Raw genomic sequence first — 20086 nt, 5'->3', positions numbered from 1 at the left:
AAGATGGTGCTATGAATGAACCGAATGAGGAGTCTGAATGCATTGCATCATGAATGCCAGCTTCTGCTCTTCTGCCTCATTTTTTTTGTTTGTTTTGTTTAGGTTTTTTGCCACTGAGGAATTCGAGCTTGGCACAGAAATCTGTTATTGTTTATAGGATAACTTTTTTTATTGTTTATAGGCTAATAGGTGGAATGAATATTGGTTTCATAGGGTATATTAACATGTGGGAATGAGCCAGGTACATTGAGGGTAAAGACAGGTTATTCCATAGGGAATTGTCTCAAATTATCAACCTAAATTTATTGCTTTAATTCCTCTCTCGTGTCTGTGCCCCTCTTTTACACCGAAAGAAAAATACCTTGACAAAATGTTTTATTTGCTTAAAGTGGAAAATAAGGAAGTACACAAAGTAAAATATCATTTCCATTACAATTTTCTTTTCGTTGACCACCTAAGTACAGGAAAACTCTTTCATTTTTTGAAGTTAGAAATAATACACTGCTCTTTGCTCCATTTTTCTCTTGAATAAGGGCAGCAGCTGGGGACTACATTGTTTTACTGTTGAAGAAAAACTGCTGAAGAAAAATAGGGAGAGAGAGGGGGGCTCAGAGTAAGTAGAGGACAGTACTAGGTCCATGAGGAGCATGATGAAGTATATGAGGGCATTTCCTTCCTCACAGAAGGAAGAGTGTGATGAAGTATGTAAAGGCACACACCCTGCAACACAGAGACACCCCCAATAACCCATGAGCGAAATATGTCTGTAAAGGGAAACTTGAAGGAAGAAAAGGCAAGTGAAAGGAAAGGTTGAGAGGGAGAGTAGAAATCTAGCAATGTGAATTCCTTTCCTTTTGTATGGTTTTGTTAATTATTTATTTTATTCTTGGCTTGCAGTCAAATCAACAACAAAAATCTTAGAACAGTATTTATTCATTTAAGCTGTTGAAAGTGCTTCTGTAGTTGTATACATATAAATGAGCAAGAGATCTTATTCCATACATGAAATTGTAAAACGGAGAGGCCTAGAATGCAAGTCTGTGCTTTCAGGTATCCAATTAGTTATGTTAAGTTGCTTGATGATATTTAAACTCAATAGAGGTTAAGGAAACAAGTTGTGAATTTAATTTTGTGTGGGTGGCTTTTTTCCCTCTATCTTCCTTAAAGACGAACCTTTCTTGTATTCAAGCCATGTAATTCTAACTATACAATTCAGTAGAAACGTTAGCACTAAGTGGTGTAAACTGAGTTGAAATCAATATTAAAATGATTACATATCTTGCATTTGTACTGTTTCATTGTGGGCTTTCAGCTATGTTTTCTTTCATAGCCAGTCAGGGTGAATATTGTATCATACAGAAAATATGTTCCAGTTAGAAGACTTGTTCATAAAAATAATGCTGTTTTATTTACACTCACAACATGAATAATTACTGTTTGTTTCATCAGAGAAACCACCTTGATTATGATTGCCTCATAGTATATGACAAAAACTAAAGGTAGTGTAAGGTAGGAGACAACCAGCAGAGGATACTTTGTGGAAATTTCATTGTTTTCTTCTAAAGTAATAAATAATAGTTTAATGATTTTTAAAAGCAGGGGGAAGCTTGATGTTAGTGACATAAACAACGCCATAGTTAGGCATGTCTTAAATGCTTTGTTCTTGTCTTTCTCTGTCATAAAGGCTTTTAAGATGTTTTAATCTGCGAAGTGATCATGATTGTCTGAACAGTGACTCAAACTTGACCCAGTCTAAACGTAGGCAGGTGTTATTATCTGGTGGCTTCCTCTTAAGTGAGCTAAATGAGTTGCCAGTCAGATTTTTAAATTTTTTTAACCTTCCTTTGTGAAAACCATGAACTATTTTATTGACCCTGAACTGGCCTTTTATCCTTAGAAACACTTCCTCTCAAGTAAAAATGTGTTTTTCTGGCAAAGGCTTTGCTACTCTGAACCCCTTAACATTTCTTGATAACATAGTTTTCTGGGTTTTCTGACAGGCCATACTTGGCATCTTTGAACAACAAATGTCCAAATAAGTAACATTATCTAACATTTTGAAAGCTATTTTTTCTTTTAGAAATTTCTGAAAGACAATGACACAGCATAATTTAACAGTGGTAGACAGCTCTGATCTAAGATCTATTTAACTGTTGATAGGATTGAAATAAATGACTGCCTGCCTGGCTAAACAATATCTTGGGCTTTTAGTAGTTCACTATGCTGATAAACACAGTTCCTTGAGGTACATCTTTTGCTCCTAAAAACTCTGACTGTGCACTTTATGTTCAGGCTGTTGTTATTTCTTAAATAGCCCTTCCTGGCTCCGAATCTGTAATAGAGCAAAATCTGTAATAGAGCTTACTCACTCTTTCTAGTGATGAGTCTGTTGGTTACAGTGCTGGCCTAAAATCTCATGTCTGAAATCCTTCATGCAGGCCCAGGGCTCTAGATCCCAGTGCTGATATCTGAGAATATGAGCTCTGTCAGGCTCTTAAATAAGTTCTCCAGTTTCCCATCAGGATCTTCAACTAAACTAGACCTTTCGAGGTATAACTTAGAAAGGCAGCCAGGAATCCACAGAGAAAAGCATTTTTTTGATAGCGGAAACGTTACTATGAAAGTGCTGAAGAATTACAGGTATTTGGAAACAAGAAGTTTGAGTAGAAGCCCTTTCTTGGATCTACTCATTCAGACTCTGAGAGTCTGAGATTATTCCTAGTGTTTTTTGGCTAGCTAAGTCATCTTAACCTGAATGTTTCCCCAGGAAGACCATAAATGTGTGGATAGGCTCCACCACGTCCGTAGCTGCACCACATCAAATTTTTCCCTTGCATGCACTAGTGGAGCGTTTCCTGTTCTCTTTCCCCATCTGCCTAGGGGAAATATGGTATCATCATTGACGATACAAAGAAAAACTTGGGTTTTTATCAGGGCAGAGCAGTAGGAGAGGTTAATTCAGAATCATATGCTATGCTTTGTCTGTATCTGTTTGATCATGCTTAACTGAGGTGTGGGTCTTTGGCTGCTACCTAAATGCTTGCCTGGGACACGTTCACATATCTGTTTAACTCATGATTGGATAAACCCTACGTTATTTTGTTCAGAGCTTTACCACTCTGGCGGTGAGAATTTCTGTGAGCTGTGGTATTAACATGATACACAGCTTAAGTAAGATCTGTCTAGCTATACAAGTACATCTGAAGAGGTCATTGAACAAAGTATGAAGTTTTCCTTGGTGTTTGCTTAAACAATGTAAGCTTGTTAAAATTAATATGTGAGATTATAGCTTAAAACTCATTAGCTTCCAGTTATAGCCAATGAAAATAATTTCTTAAAATCTTTGTGCCTTCATAAACTCTATGCTAAAGTTCATAAGCACCATACACCCAGGTGTGTATTCTGTGCTACAGTGTAAATGCTAGGAAGAATGTCTTATAGAGCTAGTAATTGGTTTGCGATTGGTAATCGGTAGATTGTATAATCGGTAAAATTTGGTAATTGGCAATTCGTAAAACCTGTGAAAAGAATTTATCCATTTGAAATACTTTATATAAATCAATATCTTAAGTTTTTATGTCTGAGAAGTTTCTGTCTGGATAAAGAAATGGTTCATTTTGAATTGCTGTTAATATCACGTTAGAATGCATAAGAAGGAGTTGGTTGGTATGACTTAGGAGAAGTAGCAGGCTAACTGAAAAATATTACATGGTTTATGGACATTTCCATAAACTGCTTTTTATATATTAGGTTTTTAGGTAATAGAAAAGGTGATCAGTATGTCTTCTGTGTGAATATAAAAGCTTTGATTTTGTTTGTTAATAGGAATACATAATTTAGCTAGAGAAACAGAAATTATTGTTATCATGCTTTTCATGTAAAAGTGAACTCTAAAAATGTACTGTTATAGTAACATTTTTCTTCAATGTTTTTCCCAAGTTCTTTGATGTAATTTCAACCACTGAGAAACCATTGGCTGAGCAAGACTGGTATCATGGTGCAATTCCAAGAATAGAAGCCCAGGAGCTGTTAAAACAGCAAGGAGACTTCTTGGTGCGAGAGAGCCACGGGAAACCTGGTGAATATGTCCTTTCTGTGTTTTCAGATGGACAACGGAGACACTTTATCATACAATATGCTGATGTACGTCTCTGATACAGTACTGAATATTCAAAGTTAGGAAGCTTGTAATTCCAGCTAAACAATTTAGGGTCTACATAATTTACTATGGCAAAAGGCTTTTGCCTTTATATGAAGATAGGAAAGCTGTTGGAATTATTTCCATCAGTGTGGAAATCGGGGAAAAGATCATTTTGGGAAACAAAGGAACAGTATGAAGTATGAAGTTATTCAACATATTTTATCTTATATTTAAAAACCGAGATATTTTTGTAAATGCTTTGAAACCCAGAACTTGTTACTACTAATTTATGCGTGTAGCTGTATTTATTTTTAAACGCATTTTCATAGTTGGTGCTAAGTAGGCTACTTCTAATTCAAATGTAAAGATTCCTTCTGAAAAATGGAAACATTCACGGAGAAGAAAATAATCTGTGTTGGTTTCTATACAGTTGGGAATTGAAGTCCCTGCTGCCCTAGAGATGCATAAGTTCTTTTTAGCCCTATGGATATTGATTTGTTCAATATAACACAAATGCTTGTGGATGTTGCACGCATATATGATTCTGAGGACCAGAACTGATCCCCTTGTTCTAACTTAGGAAAAATCGGTCATTTTAAACAGTATGTTAATTTTTATATGCCTTTATCCAATGTATTTCTTTTTATTCTTCTTAATGTATTACTTGGGGTTTCAAATGTATGTATTTTTGGTTTTACCTTTCAGAATTTTAAACTCATTCAAAATATAACAGTTCTCATAACAATACTAGAAATTCTTCTTGAAGTATGACATTAGCAGCAAATCATACTCAATTTTGATTGAGTGATACTGCCAAAATGTATTTCAGTCTCCTATAATAAAATCTCCCACATACAAAAAAAATGCATAAACCTAATCGCCTGTGAGTGTTTACACTGACGAAATTCCCTTGTCTAAAACTCCAGCTAATGCAGGATGCCTGCGGGAAGTCAATATTGTGTACCTGGTCTATTTCTTTTTAATTGGAGGCAGTGATATTTTGCAAACTTCATAGAAGTTGGAAGGCTTCTGTAGGATCGATGACTATGGACACTTGTCCAGCTGGAATTTTCATTGATTTTCACCTAGAGTTTTCCTTGTAGAAGTGAACCTTTACACAAAGTCAGTGTTTATTTTATTTTGATTTTATGACCTTGAACTATTTTGATGTGTCAGAGTGCTGAACGAGAAAATAAGAGCAATAAAATCACCTGTGCCTAGACGCAAGATGCTTGGAGTTCTCTGATCCTGATCCAGCAGAAATAAATGCACGTTGTATACTTGGTGTGCCTGAAATAATTTTGTGTATATCATTGTATGTGGCAAGTAGATATTAAAAAAAAATGTAGATTGGACTTTCAAGTGAGTTAAAATAGAGGGTTGGGTTTTTTTAAGTATTACTTTGAGGCTTACCTGTAAGCTGAGTCTTTTTTATATTGTTTTTTCCACACGCAAAGAAAAGAAAAAAGAAAACAAAGAAAAAAGAAAAAAAAAAGAAAAAATCTAGCAAGCTATCTTTCTTTCCATATTTTCACAGTATACTATCTCTTAGGAATTACATTTGAAATGTAAGACTGATACTGTTTAATTTTGCAGAGCTTGGACAGTCCAAACATCATCAGCTCACTAGATCTGTCTGCTTGTAATAGGGCATTATGTTCATCTGCTCTTGGGATTCATTTGTGGCAGATTTTCTTGACAATCATGGAAGTTAAAAATTTTTCTTAAAGAAATGCAGGCTTCCTTATGCACTCGTATAGGGGTGAATTTTCTGCATTTGTTGTGGAAAAAGTGTCAATTGTGAAAAGAAGAAAAGCTTATTAAGCTTTTAGAAGGAGTGAGTAGACAGAGGGACCGTTTTGGTCATGTAACAAGAGGGATTGTATTCATAAACATTTTGGTAGGGAAGTTTGAGGAGAATTTAGTGCAAGAACTTTGTTTACATTGGTATGAACAATGTGGTATCAGGTCCCTGTGAGTGGCCAAGTCACACTGTTGGATTTCTGACAATCACCGTATAGAAACCAAACTTTGTCTCTGTATAGAGATTTTCTTCTGAATCAAATACTGAGGGGCAGTGGGGCATGCATCTGTTTATAACATTGGCCCCTTAATTGCATAAATGTTTCTCTCTGGTTTTACTGTTATTTTAAAGGCTAATCTTAATAAAATATGCATGTGATTAATTCATTGTTCAGCTTTAAGCATCAAAATTCTCTGCTGGTACTCAAGGCTACTGTTTTTCACTGCTGCTTATTTGAGGCTGTGCTATTTTAAAATCGTTTGTTAGTGATTTTAATAATGGTCAGGATCCTGTGTGAACACACAGTCGAAGAACAGTGTCTGCCCTGGAGGTCATACATAGATGGTAGCAAATGGGCACGTGGCTGGGTCTGGGGTGAGGAAATAATAGGCAGTACTGGTTATTGTGCTAGGGAGATTCTTAGGACATCAGTTTTTTTGGATCATCAGCACAGAAATACGAAGTTTACCTGAAACAAATGGAAACTAGTGCTGTTAGTCAATCACAGCTGAGTCACTAATAAGTGAATGAAGTTAACAAAATAAACAACAGAAAATATACAGACTATAAAAACATTTTTATGATAGAGAACCAGGAATGTTAAAAATAGGTGACATGACCAAGCTGTCTGTACTAACAACAGTAACACCTTTCAGGAAGTTAATGTTTTAACCCCAAAGCAAGAGAAACTTACGATGCATCATGCAAGGAAGTTGACCCTGGGGACTAGAGAGAAAGAAGCTTTCATGCCAGTGGCAGAGGTTTTCATTGCCTAGTTGTGTAAATTAACTTGACTCACCTTCTGTGCTTGAGTTTTTTTAATTGTAGTACTTGTTTATGATTGCCATTGTCAGGCTAGCTTATGGCAGTTCCTGTCTTGTGGACTTGAGTTCTCTACCTGTAGATGCAGAGTCTCCTATAGGCATAAGACTTTACCATATTTCCCAGTCAGCTGCGGTGTATAATTTATGACATCCAGGAGGATGAAATAAACACTTTGTTACTGCTTTTTTCCCCTTCAGGTGTATGGGCAAAGATAAGCAATAAAAATACATTTTTCCACTTAACAGCTGAAAGAATGAAATGTCATAGCAGTCTTTATTAAAGAAAATGTTACATACTTCTAAGAAAATATTAAAAGAGTTAATTGTTTCCATTGTGTTCAAAATTCATGCAGCAGAGGGGGGAGGAATTTTGTCTTCCTCAGCTTCTCTATGAATTACATGCATGACCTGCCTTTGTTTTTAGCTGCTGTAGACTCTCCTGGCATATAGTCCTTCTTAAAGACCAATCACACATCTTATACTCTGTGCCAGGGTTTTACTAATGTTTAACAAGCATTCTAAATGCAGTAAGATCTGAGTAAGATGGTGTTACTAATCTCCTCTTTATTTTATTGTCAGATGTTTATTTTTAGTTTGTTTTCTGTAATTCTTAGAACTTTAAGTAATTAGAAAGTTAGGGTTCTTTCCTCTGATTTCTAATGTTTTTATTTCATTATGTCAAGAGTTTAAGTTTGTGTCATATCTCTTTAAATTAAGAGTTTAAATAGGTAGTTATTTTATCATGTTGCATTTAATGAATGAAGCAGTAATTTTGCATTTATTAATATGTCATCTTCCTATCATTCCATTTAAGTCAATAGAAAACCTATTAAACAGATCAGAAAAGAAATCTAATTCTGTGAAGGTGAACATGTCTTTGTTTTGTTAGTAGTGAGGGAGGCTTGGTGATGCTCTTTTGCAGTTTCTTGTTTGTAATATTGCTTGTAGAGAAACAATTATTTCCTTTTACCTCCATACAGAATCAGTATCGTTTTGAAGGAACTGGGTTTCCAACTATTCCTCAGCTCATAGAACATCATTACACAACAAAGCAAGTTATTACAAAGAAATCAGGTGTTGTTCTGCTGAATCCTGTTGTTAAGGTAATACATACATTCCAAGAACTCTGTTTGAAAAGAAGGGGGGGTGGAGGGTGGGGCTTGTATTTTTATTTCAAATATGTTCCTATATAACTCTTAGAAGGTTTTTCATTCTTGCTCATTTTGTGACTTTGTGAGCTTTTCCAACCTTTTCTGCTCTGTGCAACACATTCCTTTAAAATAATGTTCCATCCTGTTACTATCTTGAAAGAACGGCATTCAACATCTCACAAAATATCCTCCTACTTATGTTTTTGGTTTCCCATTTGCATTTCACTGCTCAGTAATTGAAAGTAGTTCATTGCCCATAACGTTGTGATGAAGAAATTTGGAAGAGTTTTGAGAACATTTTGTCTGTACTTTGTGTCTCGGAAATAAGCTCTACAGACACAGAAAAAGGTACTGTCATTCCAGCGTCATCGCAAATTTGAAATGAAAATTCTCTTTCTAATCAGTAAGCTATTGCAGAAAGTCTTTCAGGAGGGAAACAAAAGGGATCAAAATATTAAACTATATGACTGTTTAGAAAGCCTAAGAGTCTCCTTGGCTTTTTCCAGTAGTTTTGCAGTTAGTATCTACTTAGTTGATATTTTGTTTGTGAGCCAACTCTTTTCTACTTAAACCTTTGTGTTTTAACTATGAGTAAGCCATTTGTTTATTTTTTTTTTAAAGACTGGTTTCAAGCATGTGTAAAGCACCTTCTGTGTTCTACAAAATTTTAGGAAGCATAACAATTTGTATTTCAGAGTTAATTTCCTACTCCAAGGTCCTAGTTGTTTTCTGCTAATAATCCTGAGAAATAAAAGCATATACCCTTTCTCAAAATAAATGTGATTTTTTTGCACCTACCTGTGCCGACCTATTCTATCTAATTTTAAAATTTAAAGAATGAGGCTTTGTAAATTCATATTTTAGGTTAATGTCTTGCTGATTACCAAATCGGCACTTTATTGAACATAAAATAAGCTTAAATGCGTTAGAAAATATATGAGAAAGCATAAGACATTATTTTTGATTTGTGAATAATTGTATTTTGATATAAACTTTAAAAATAAAGGGCTGTCAAACTTGACATCTTTTTATATCTATTTGCAAATTTTTGTCTTTTACAGTACCCTATCTGTTTTAAATGTTTAATGCTTTTTCTGTTTCCTGGTTTTTTTTCTGCCTTTTTATAATGTACATACTGTGAGAGCAGCCCTGATTTAGCAAATGTAAAACTATAGTGCAGTATGGTACTACACACTAAATGGTAAGAGAATTTATTCTTAGTTGCTTTCTGCCAACGTTATACAAGAAAACAGAAGGTGGAAAACATAATCTCTTCGTTCTCTGTTGTTTACTTTGAAGACAGGGAGTTTCCATATTCCTGCCACTTTTGTTTCATTTTGCTATAATTTTGTGAAATAAAGTGAAGTTTTAATTTATGCATAGTTTTATGTAATTATCTATAGTCAAAGAATTTTTCTAGTACCAATACTATGGAACAAATGTGGTCCCAAGTGACTTCCCCGATCATTTCTTCATGGCTGTACTTGATCTCATGGCCTTTGAGGTGTTAAAGACACATAGGGAATAGTCTAAATCCATTGATGATAACCATGTAGACATGTATGACTGTGTGGTGCATCTTTCCAGGACCTGAATCCATCCCCCTACCACTACATTCAGTTGTACCGTAACCTTCTTACAAAGTGATGGAGAACAATTTTTGAAACAGACTTCTTAGCTTTTCTGTTGTCACTGGGTGCAGTCACTTTTGTGTTTTTCTTATTTTTGGAGAAGATGAGGTGGGCCCATTCCCCTCTGGACTTGTTGACTTGAGTTAGTCTTAGTATTAACTAAAATTAGTGGAAATAATTTTTCCTCTAGGATCATACTATTTTTATAACCAGTGAGTAGGTGATTTGAGCTGCAGTTCAAAAGTACTTTTGACTGCTCAGTTTCCCAAAGTGCTGCAAGTAATAGGCATCTATCCATAAAATGGAGTCACGCAGGCTCCATTTATTTCACTGTATGACTGACTTTGTGCTGGTGTGCGTCAGTCTTAATATTGAAGTCTAGTTCGTTCAGGGTTGATGAACTTTGCAACTTCCAGTCTGATACGTTACGTGAAATAATGGAGGGGATGTCCAGGGTAATACTGTTAGTGCTAAGAAGAGTATTGGGTGAAAGGAAACTTTATGGTATAGGAGTTTTTAAATATGCATATTACGTACATTGTATGTAAGCTTTCAAGAATTTGTGAGATAGAGTATGAGTGTCTGATTGCTACTTACACTTGGTTTAAACTGAAACCAATGTACAGTGTACTTAGTGCTTCACAATCAGCAATTTGAACCAAGTAAGAGTATTTAAAAGGGTGCTAGCTAGATGATTTAAATCGCTTTAGAGCAGTTTTTTTAAAAATATTTGTTTCATAATACCTTTTGGTCTGAGCTACGATTTTGTGATTTTAGTTCTCCCATCTGATAAAAACTAGTTGTTGGGAAAAAGTATTACAGAACTAACAAAAAAGATTGTTGTGAGCTTTTCTTTTTAATTTGCATGGAGGTCTGGCTTCCATATGGGGAAGTGGAGATATTTTAAGTTATTTTCAGAAATAGCGTATGCACTCTGACACCTAGTGTTGGCGGTACTTTATGCATCATGTGCTATTGTCAGAATATCTTTGATCATTTCCTTAAAATTCATTTGACATCTGCAAAGACTATTTTTCTTGTTCGTATTATAACTGCAAAGCAGCCTTTGACGTTTCATGCAGTCTTTAATCTTTTTGTGCAAATTGCTGTCCCTGTAATAACCTATTTAGAAAGTGAAAGTTAAATATGACAGAGAACTTCACAGGAAAAAAATTACACTACATAGTTTGGTTTTGCTTCCCATCCTTCCCTTAGTCATTTATCCTCCTTTACCATATTAGTAAAATTCGTGCTCACCTTCTGTGACGTTGGCTTTGAAAGGAGCAGTCTTAATTATGTCACAAAAAGCCTGTCCCGTACCCCATTTCATGTAGACCAAATCTGCCTGCTTGGAATTTCAATGATACTGTAATAATAGAATTTGAATTAGAAAAAGTGAGGACATTAAAAAGATATCTGCAAGTGATGTCTTTAATGGAAAAGTCTCTCATATTTATTTATAATGTTTTAGAAAAAACGTATGTTACGTTCTTCGGTTTGTTATTGATGGAGTGACTAGTATGTGAAGCCCCCTGAGTAACCTCAGTGCATACCCAAGGACTTTATTAGTAGAAATGCTGTTTTAACCATATTAAATATTCTTTAACTTTCTGACATGTTTGACCTTACATTGTGGAGGTTTTTTAATATTCTGAAATACATTTTTTACATTTAAGAAATCTGTATTAAGTTGTGGATATGCTTTCATTTGACTACTAGGAAAAAGAATCATTAAGGAAATAAGGAATGCTATTTTTATTTTGATATATCTGTGCTAATGTTTTTGTTTGGATCAGAAAATCACCTTTGCAGCAAATCTGCCTAGTGTCGCTTAGGATGCCATGCTTCCATCATCAAGCAGTCACCAAGGATTCAAACTTTACTCCTTTCAGCTGAAACAAAATAGGAATAAGCACAATTGCTGATGGGAGGGAGTTCAGTCTTAAGAACCAGGAGAGATCTAGTCTGAAGTAATGCTCTTCCCCCCAGATGTGTGTTTCAGGTGCCCAGCACCAACTGTTTCATTCTGGAGATCTGCCGCTATTTCACTAGTGCTAATGTAGTCCTAGTCTCTGGATGCTCTGTAGTAAATTCAAATTCTGAGCTCATGAAAAAAAACGAACCACTGCTTTGTCAGTTGAGTTAGGTATGTATTTGTTGCCAGTAACTTTCATTTAAATCTTGTGGATCTATTTTGATGTGAAAAAGAAGCCTGTGATACAGCTTCAAACATCTTCTGTACATGGGAAAATTATGAACCATAAATAATGTTGAGTGAGATGAATGAAGTGTTAAAAAAGAAAAAGAAGATTGATTTTGTAGGAGGGGTTCTAGTGTTGATGAATAAATTTGCAAATTACATGAGAATTCTGTGTGGCTCTGATGCTGTCTTGGAAGATATGAGTACGTTAATAAGTTAGACATGGAGAAATGATGAAGAAATATAAATTTAAGTGAGAATGTAAAGGTAGGTTTTTTTCATGAAAATGCACTCATAAAAGTCTGACATGACCCTAGTTTTTCAGTGTCTGAACCCATTTGAGCTGTAGTTTGTATTTAGAATTCTTTGAGCTCAGTTTTAAAAGACAGAAAGCATGAATGATCTATCAGCTCCCATGTTTCAACTTAGTAATATCCTAGAACTAACGTTGGCTCCTTTAGAAATTAGTTAACATACACTTACACATGCAAAGCTAAGGAAAAGTTGTTTTCCTGGTTTTTGGCTCCCCTTAGTTTTGGCCTTGCATGTGTTTTGGTTGGTTTTGCTGTATTTTGCAAAAACAAGCTGAAGTTCACTGTTGCAGGTAATACGCACGTTGGTGGTGCAGGTAGTGTGTGTTTCTCAGGCCAGCAAGGCCAACATGGAGGAATTGAAGGAGGTTGCTGAATATCCTCACTTTCACAGGCCTTCCTAGGCCTGCTGAGAGAAGCAAAGAGACCTAGCAAGGAGACTGTCAAGTTTATCACAGTGTAGTACTGTCATTCAATTAGAGATGCTCTTCTGGTGACAGGAAAGAATGAAGATGCTGAAAAGGGAAACAGCTGCACTGCAGTAATGGTGCTACCTTTTGGGAAGATCATCCTGCATTTGTTTGACCGAGGAGAGCTCTTTAGGAGCAGAAATCTCAGCTGAAAGAAAGAAGCAAGCTGTAGCAGTGAGTGATTCAGTTAGTGCAATTTTACCTGGGCTAGCTTTGTAGCTCCAAAGAAGATCCCACTGTGAATTTCCTGTGTGGTACCTGTGCATCTGGCCAGGCTGGTGGGAATGCTGAGAAGCCCCTGGTGGTTGTGGTCTCCATGTGTTGTTTTTGGCTCAAAGCTGTAATTCTCATGAGCATGATTCAAGTCTGATATATGCATTTTTAATTGTTAAAATATATCTGTTCTTTAAGAAACTGGAATCCACAATGAAAAGTAAGGATTTATGGTATGTAAAATATACACTTGTAGAAAATCACTGTGTTTCTTGCATAAGCGTGAAATGAATCTCTTGCCACTTATTTGCCATTCAATGGTAGTATGGTCATACAGAAGGCCTGTGATTCATATGTTAGGGAAATTGACAGTATTTTTTTTAGGAGAATTTAGGCAGATTTTCAGTAAGTTCTTTAGTTCAATTCTGAAATCTGAAGAAAAGCCTGCAGCTATTGATATTTGGTAACAGTTTCATATCTTAATACTAGAGATGCATTTCAGTTGTGTTCCTATTTCCCCATAATTTAGAGGTGGTAAAGGATTTGCTTTTAAGACTTTTTAGCAGAGAGAGTTGCAGTATTTGTCAGGTAGCAAAAGGAATACATCTTCCATAATGGTGGCCTGTACTTGTCAAGGCGTTTTATCCGAATGAGAAAATGCAGAAAGAGTAGTTTTAATTTTGTGCTAACAAAGCAGTGAACCAAACTTACATATAATTTCAGGTAGCTTGACTGCTTTTAAAATTTAGAGGATATTTTCTAAAAAAAAAAAAAATCCCTTAAAAAAATGATGTGTTAACAGAGGCACATAAGGCTACCTGAAAAAAAGAGTGACAAAGTTTGTTTTATATCCAGTGATTTAAGTTTTCTGTATTTTTTTTTCTAAAGGCCCTGGCATTAAAAATCCGTTCCAATGAATGTTTCTGGTTCAGTCTTGTCTTCATGGTATTTCTTTCCATGATCATGTTTAGAATAAAATTGGAAGATAACACTCTTAAAGGCTCTAAGCATTAGCTTATGCTCAAACCTAGAAAAAAGTGTACTTTGTGAAGTATATTAATTCCATTTCAGCTAGCAAAGTGTCATTTTTGAGAAATCTCTTCAAGAAGAATCTCTGTCTTATAAATATTAAATGAGCACCTTGGGTGTGTGTGAATTCATGGGGTTTGTACATTCGTATAAAAAATTAAAGAATGCCATATTGCTACGTGGAGTACAAATTTAGTGAAAGAAATTGTCTCAAAGACAACTGAATCACTAGGAAGAAGGAAAAAGAACCAAAATTTATGAAGCAGAAGACGTAAGCAAGCCATTTTTACTGAATGGGAAAATGAATAAAAACCAGCTGACTAGAGATGAGCCTGTGGGCAGCATGCCAAGGTTGGAGGCAAGATTGAGATCGATGGCACAGCTTAAGTGTCCCTATGCCAGAGCCTGAAGCATGAGCAACAAACAGGAGAAGCTGGAAACCACTGTGCAGCAGGGAGACCATGACATAGTCACCATCATGGAAACATGGTGGGATGACCTGCATGACTGGAGTGCTGCAGTGGATAGCTATAAACTTCAGAAGGGATAGTCAAGGAAGGAGAGGTGGTGAGGTAGCTCTACTGCCTTAATGATGTTAACATGATTAATGGTGGTAACAACAAGGTTGAATGTTTACGGGTAAGAATCAGGGGGAGGGCCAAGGCAGATATCCTGGTGGATGTCTGTTGTAGATCACCCAACCAAGATGAAGAGGCAGACAAAACATTCTACAGGTATCTGAGAGAGGTCTCAAGATCGCTAGTCCTTGTTCTCATGGAGGACTTCAACCTACCAGATGTCCACTGGAAATACAACTTAGTGGAGAGAAAACAGTCCTGGAAGTCCATGGAGTGTGTGGGAGACAGCTTCCCAACACAGCTGGTCAGTGCCCAGCCAGGGGAGATGCCCCACTGGGCCTGGTGTTGACAAACAGGGATGGACTGGTGGGTGATGTGGTGGTTGGAGGACATCTTGGGCACATCGATCACGAGATGATAGAGTTTTTGATTCTCGCAGAAGTAAGGAGGGAGGTCAGCAGTACCATTACCTTGAACTTCTGGAGGGCTGACTTCGGCCTGTTTAGGAGCCTGGTTGACAGAGCCCCTTGGCAGACAGTCCTGAAGGGCCAAGGGTCCAGGAAGGCTGGACACTGCTCCAGAAGGCAGTCTTAAGGTGCAGGAGCAGGCTGTCCCCATGTGCCAAAAGATGAGCCGGTGGGGCAGAAGACTGGCCTGGCTGAACAGAGAGCTTTGGCTGGACCTCAGGGGGAAAAGGAGAGTTTCCCACCTTTGGAAGAAGGGGCAGGCAGCTCTGGGGGACTATAAGGGTGTCACAGGGTTACGCAAGGTGAAGATCAGAGAGGGAAATCAGCCTGGCCACTGCTGTAAAGGGTAACAAAAAATGTTTTTACAAATACATTAGAAACAAAAAGAAGGCCAAGGCGAATCTCCATCTTTTATTGGATGTGGTGGGGAACATTGCCTCAAAGGATGGGGAGAAAGCTGAGATACTTAATGCCTTTTTTGCCTCAGCCTTGAACAGTCAGACCAGTTATCTTCAGGGTACTCAGCCCCCTGATCTGGAAGAGAGGGATGAGGAGGAGCAGAATGAAGTCCCCACAGTTCAGGAGGAAAGTTATTGACCTGCTCCTCCACTTAGACGTACAAAAGTCTATGGTGCTGGATGGGATCCCCCTGAGGGTCCTGAGGGATCTGGTGGAGGAGCTCGCCAAGCCACCTCCATCATTTATCAACAGTCCTGGCTAACTGGGGAGGTCCCAGCAGACTGGAGGTTAGCCAGTGTGATGCCCATCTACAAGACGGGTGGGAAGGAGGATCTGGGGAACTACAGGCCTGTCAGCCTGACCTTGGTGCCGGGGAAGGTTGTGGAGCAGATCACTTTGAGTGTCATCACACAGCACGTACAGGACAACTAGAGATCAGGCCCAGCCAGCATGGAGTTATGAAAGGCAGGTCCTGCCTGCAAACCTGATCTCTTTCCATGACAAGGTGACCTGCCTATTGGATGAGGGAAAAGCTGTGGGTGTTGTCTACCTGGACCTTAGTAAAGCCTTTGACACCATCTCCCACTGCATTGTGCTGCAGAACCCGGCTGTTCATGGCTTGGACGGGTGTACTCTATGTGGGTGCAAAGCTGGCAGGGTGGCTGAACCCAAAGGGTGGTGGTGAATGGAGTTACATCCAGCTGGCAGCCAGTCACAAGTGGTGTTCCCCAGGGTTCGGTACATGGGCCAGGCCTATTTAGTATCTTTATCAAGGATCCGGATGAGTGGATCAAGTGCAGCCTCAGTGAGTGTGCAGATGACACCAAGTTGGGTGGGAGTGCTGACCTGCCTGAGGGCAGGAGGCTCTGCAGAGGGACCTGGGCAGGCTGGAGCGATGGGCCCAGGCCAGTGGTGTGAGGTTCAGCAGGGCTCAGTGCCGGGTCCTGCCCGTGGGTCACACCAGCCCCACGCAGCGCTACAGGCTGGGGCAGAGCGGCTGGAAAGGGCCTGGTGGGAAAGGGCCTGGGGGTGCTGGGTGACGGCCGGCTGGGCAGGAGCCAGCAGTGTGCCCAGGGGGCCCAGGCGGCCAGCAGCACCCTGGCCGGTGTCCCCAGCAGTGTGGCCAGCAGGACCAGGGCAGTGACCGTCCCCCTGCACTGGGCACTGCTGAGGCCGCCCCTCGAACCCTGTGTTCAGGTCTGGGCCCCTCTCTGCAAGGGGGACATTGAGGGGCTGGAGCGTGTCCAGAGACGGGCAGCGGGGCTGGGGAAAGGGCTGGAGCACAGGTCTGATGAGGAGCGGCTGAGGGGACTGGGGGGGTTTAGCCTGGAGAAAAGGGGACTCAGGGGGACCTTACTGCTCTCTACAGCTGCCTGACAGGAGGCTGTAGACAGGTGGGGGTAGGTCACTTCTTCCAGATTAGAAGTGACAGGACAAGAGGAAATGGCCTTAAGCTACACCAGGGGAGGTTAGATTGGATATTAGGAAAAATTTCTTCACTGAGAAGGGTGTTCAGGCATTGGAACAGGCTGTCCGGGGAGATGGTGGTTTGAACACCAGCTCTGGAGGTGTTCAGAAAATACGTAGATGTGGTACTTAGGGACATGGTTTAGTGATGGACTTGAAAATTCTGAGTTAACAGTTTGACTTGATGATCTCAAAGGTCTTTTCCAAGGGAAATGGTTCTATGATTCTGTGATTCTAATAAATAACAAACTATGTTGGTAGAAGGGGAAGAAAAAATATTAAGTGGAAGATTTCAGATGAAGGTGTTGACAAAAAGTTATAACTAGGAAAATAAACTACTTCTATTAAACTATCCTTCAGCAAAGGTTCAGATTTACTAGATTTTATTACTAACATTTTGTAGGCACATTTTGAAATCAAAGGATTGACTGTGTTCAGTAGTATTCCAGCTGTAAGTCACACTTTTGTGGAACATTTGTAAACACTGGGGCTTTGCAGTGTGGCTTTCCAGTATCATCAGAAGCTTCATAATCAGACATTAATATGGCATAATAATAAAATTTTATTACAATTGGATAGGTTGCACTAGTAAATTGTTTTTCTGCTGAAGTAATATCTCCAGATTTGTAATTCCAGCATTCTATAATAATTGTTTCTTGGAAGACTTGTGTGTTACAGATTTCATGTAGGCTTCTAAATATATTGTTCTTGTTTTTACTAGTGCTGTCAGTGTGACTTTAATAGAAATAATGTTTTGAGTTTACAATATTTTCATAGGATGTGGCTGACAAGTATGAAACCTAACTTGAATGTAGGCTGTCATGGATCAAAAAACACAGTGTATATTGAGTGTAAGAATCAGAGTCTGTGCTCTTTAAATGCCGTTGTAGAATTATAGTTATGCACAATGAGGTAGTATGAAGTAGCTTGTGATTGCCTCCAACTATTTTAGCCTCCACTAGTTTAAGTGGAACAAAATGGTAAAAAGGAGTGGAATGTAAAGAGGCAGCAGGGAGGGTGGAACGCTGTTACAGTTCTCTGTGACTTACAAGTAAAAGCTACTGTACATTTTAAAGTAGTCATCAGAGTGACTGTCATGTTTTCTGTGGTGATACTGCAGCAGAAGTGCATTGGGCATTTTTCCTCTCTTGATGGAAAACAAGATAGTTGTGTTATTTTTAGGTATGTTTTACCTTAGGTGTATAATGGTATGATCTACATACTCATTGTCCCCATTGTGCAAGTTATTCTGGGAAAAAGAAGCAGTATTACTCCTTAGAATTTTGAAACAACTTTTTATTTAGAGGCTCAAAAGAATGGCCAAGAAATGTTTCTTATTCTGATGATGAAGTGATAATTAATATGGACAGATTCTTTATATAGATCAGCTGAAGACATACATACTACACCAACTAGGCTTTTTGCTTTTGTTTTCCTTTTGTAATGTGGCCAAAAGATACAAGAAAAACAGGATTGTTGGCAGAGATGGTAGTAAGGAATATAATATGATTTTTGATTCCATTTTATTCTTTCAATTTGCTTTGTCATTAAGTATATTGCCTTTCTGATCTATTCTTTTTTGATACCAGATGCCTTCATCTTTGTATATGACTTCGTGTAGGTACTGAAATGTACTAAAAGAAAAGAAGTGTAATTTAGCTACAAATGTTACGTGTAAATTTATAGTTTGGGGTTTTTTGGGGGGGGGGTTGTTGTTCTTAATCAAGAATGTAATTCTGTATAGGTTTTATCAATAAGTAAATACTTATGCTGAGATAGCTTACCATGTTGTAACATCAAAATGGCCAAATACTTAAACAGTATGTTGTCATGTTTCTATTTGGGCAGAGGAAGAGTGCTGAACAGTTGTTTTTTCTGCTATTAGAGCTGTTAAAACTGTTTCTTGTAGTAAATCAGTGCTTAGGTTGACATTGTTAAAATTGAACTTTTTTAGTATTAAATGCTGACTACGTCCCCACATAGGTGTAGATTAGTTTGTGTGGAGCTTTATGTAATTGTAGCAAATCATGTGTCTGCTATAGTAGTTGTCTGCTTTGGAATTCGCAGTGGTGTATCTTCACAGATTATCTCAGAAGTACCTGAGGTTTCCACCAATATATATTGGAAGAGTAGGATAGTGATAGTCACGGGGCTTGCAGACTAAAATTCTGGGTATAAATTGGACTAGCAATTCCAGTAGCCATATCATAAACAGAGTGTGCTATTCAGAGGAAGTAATACTTCCTCTCAGGAAGATCACCCTATCATTAAAAGACCCTGCAGTGCTTTGGTGCCAGCACATGTGTTCTGATGGAATAGTAGGATGGTGCATGTGGTTCATGGACTCCCATCAAAGCCCTTTCCAAGAAACTTGCATGGAAAGTGATGGCATCACAGCAAGCTATTTTTTCCTGATTTCCTGGGTAGGAGAGATAAGAGAATAGATGCCTGTTCTTTCTGTAGCTGCAAACTTTAGTGTACCTAGACCTTCCATGGTGTTGCTGGTGAATATATACCACTGCCCTTTAGCATGTCATTGTCTTCTTCAGATGGAAACTGTCTTCTCTATTCACATACATGAAAGGAAACCTGATGAATATATAGTTTTCACTTTTGCATGTCTGTGTGTAGAAGAGCAGTGGACTTAAGGCTTGTCTGTTTTAAGCATCATGAAATATCTTCACTGTTGAGTTAGATTTCGTATGCAGACTACCAACAATAAACACATCTAAAGCTTACTAATAAAATAAACATTTTGGTGATCAAAATATAATTGGTAGTGTATGTGAAGCTTGGAGGGTGTTTTCTCTATGTGTACCGTGTATATCTGTCTCTTTCCATAAGGCAGCCAAACGTGAAGCTTTAAGTGTGGAAGGTAAAAGTAGGTCAAGCTGAAGCTGAGTGTTAAAGCAAAGGAGTGTGTCCTGTTATTAACCACTCCAGATGTGCAATGATCTTGTGTAAATGTGTAAAACATCATTAAAAGAGGTGATTCTGTACCTCTGGTGCATATTGGTTTTAGGCATAGGGTGGGTCATTTTTGATAGAAGATTCCCTTGAGTTGGGTTCCTACCTGCGGTACATTACAGTAAGTGGAGCAAGTCATGGATGTACATAAAATA

General features: G+C 38.1%; 1 protein-coding gene across 6 annotated transcripts in view; it reads left to right on the top strand.

Moving 5' to 3' along the window:
- The window catches only part of FER (FER tyrosine kinase), a 192746-nt gene that overhangs the window by 84750 nt on the left and 87910 nt on the right, over nt 1-20086 (top strand). For 5 of the 6 annotated variants that reach the window (XM_040579568.1, XM_040579569.1, XM_040579570.1 and 2 more), the window contains 2 exons: nt 3940-4143; nt 7969-8091. In XM_040579568.1, coding sequence (XP_040435502.1) covers nt 3940-4143; nt 7969-8091 — 327 coding nt within the window. The remainder of the gene's footprint in view (nt 1-3939; nt 4144-7968; nt 8092-20086) is intronic. The other variant, XM_040579572.1, reaches the window with a different exon arrangement.

The sequence above is a fragment of the Falco naumanni genome, chromosome Z, assembly GCF_017639655.2.
Source record: "Falco naumanni isolate bFalNau1 chromosome Z, bFalNau1.pat, whole genome shotgun sequence".
In the NCBI taxonomy this organism is placed as follows: Eukaryota; Metazoa; Chordata; class Aves; order Falconiformes; family Falconidae; genus Falco; species Falco naumanni.
Note: the sequence above shows the minus strand (reverse complement) of the source record. Positions and strands in the feature narration are given on the sequence as shown.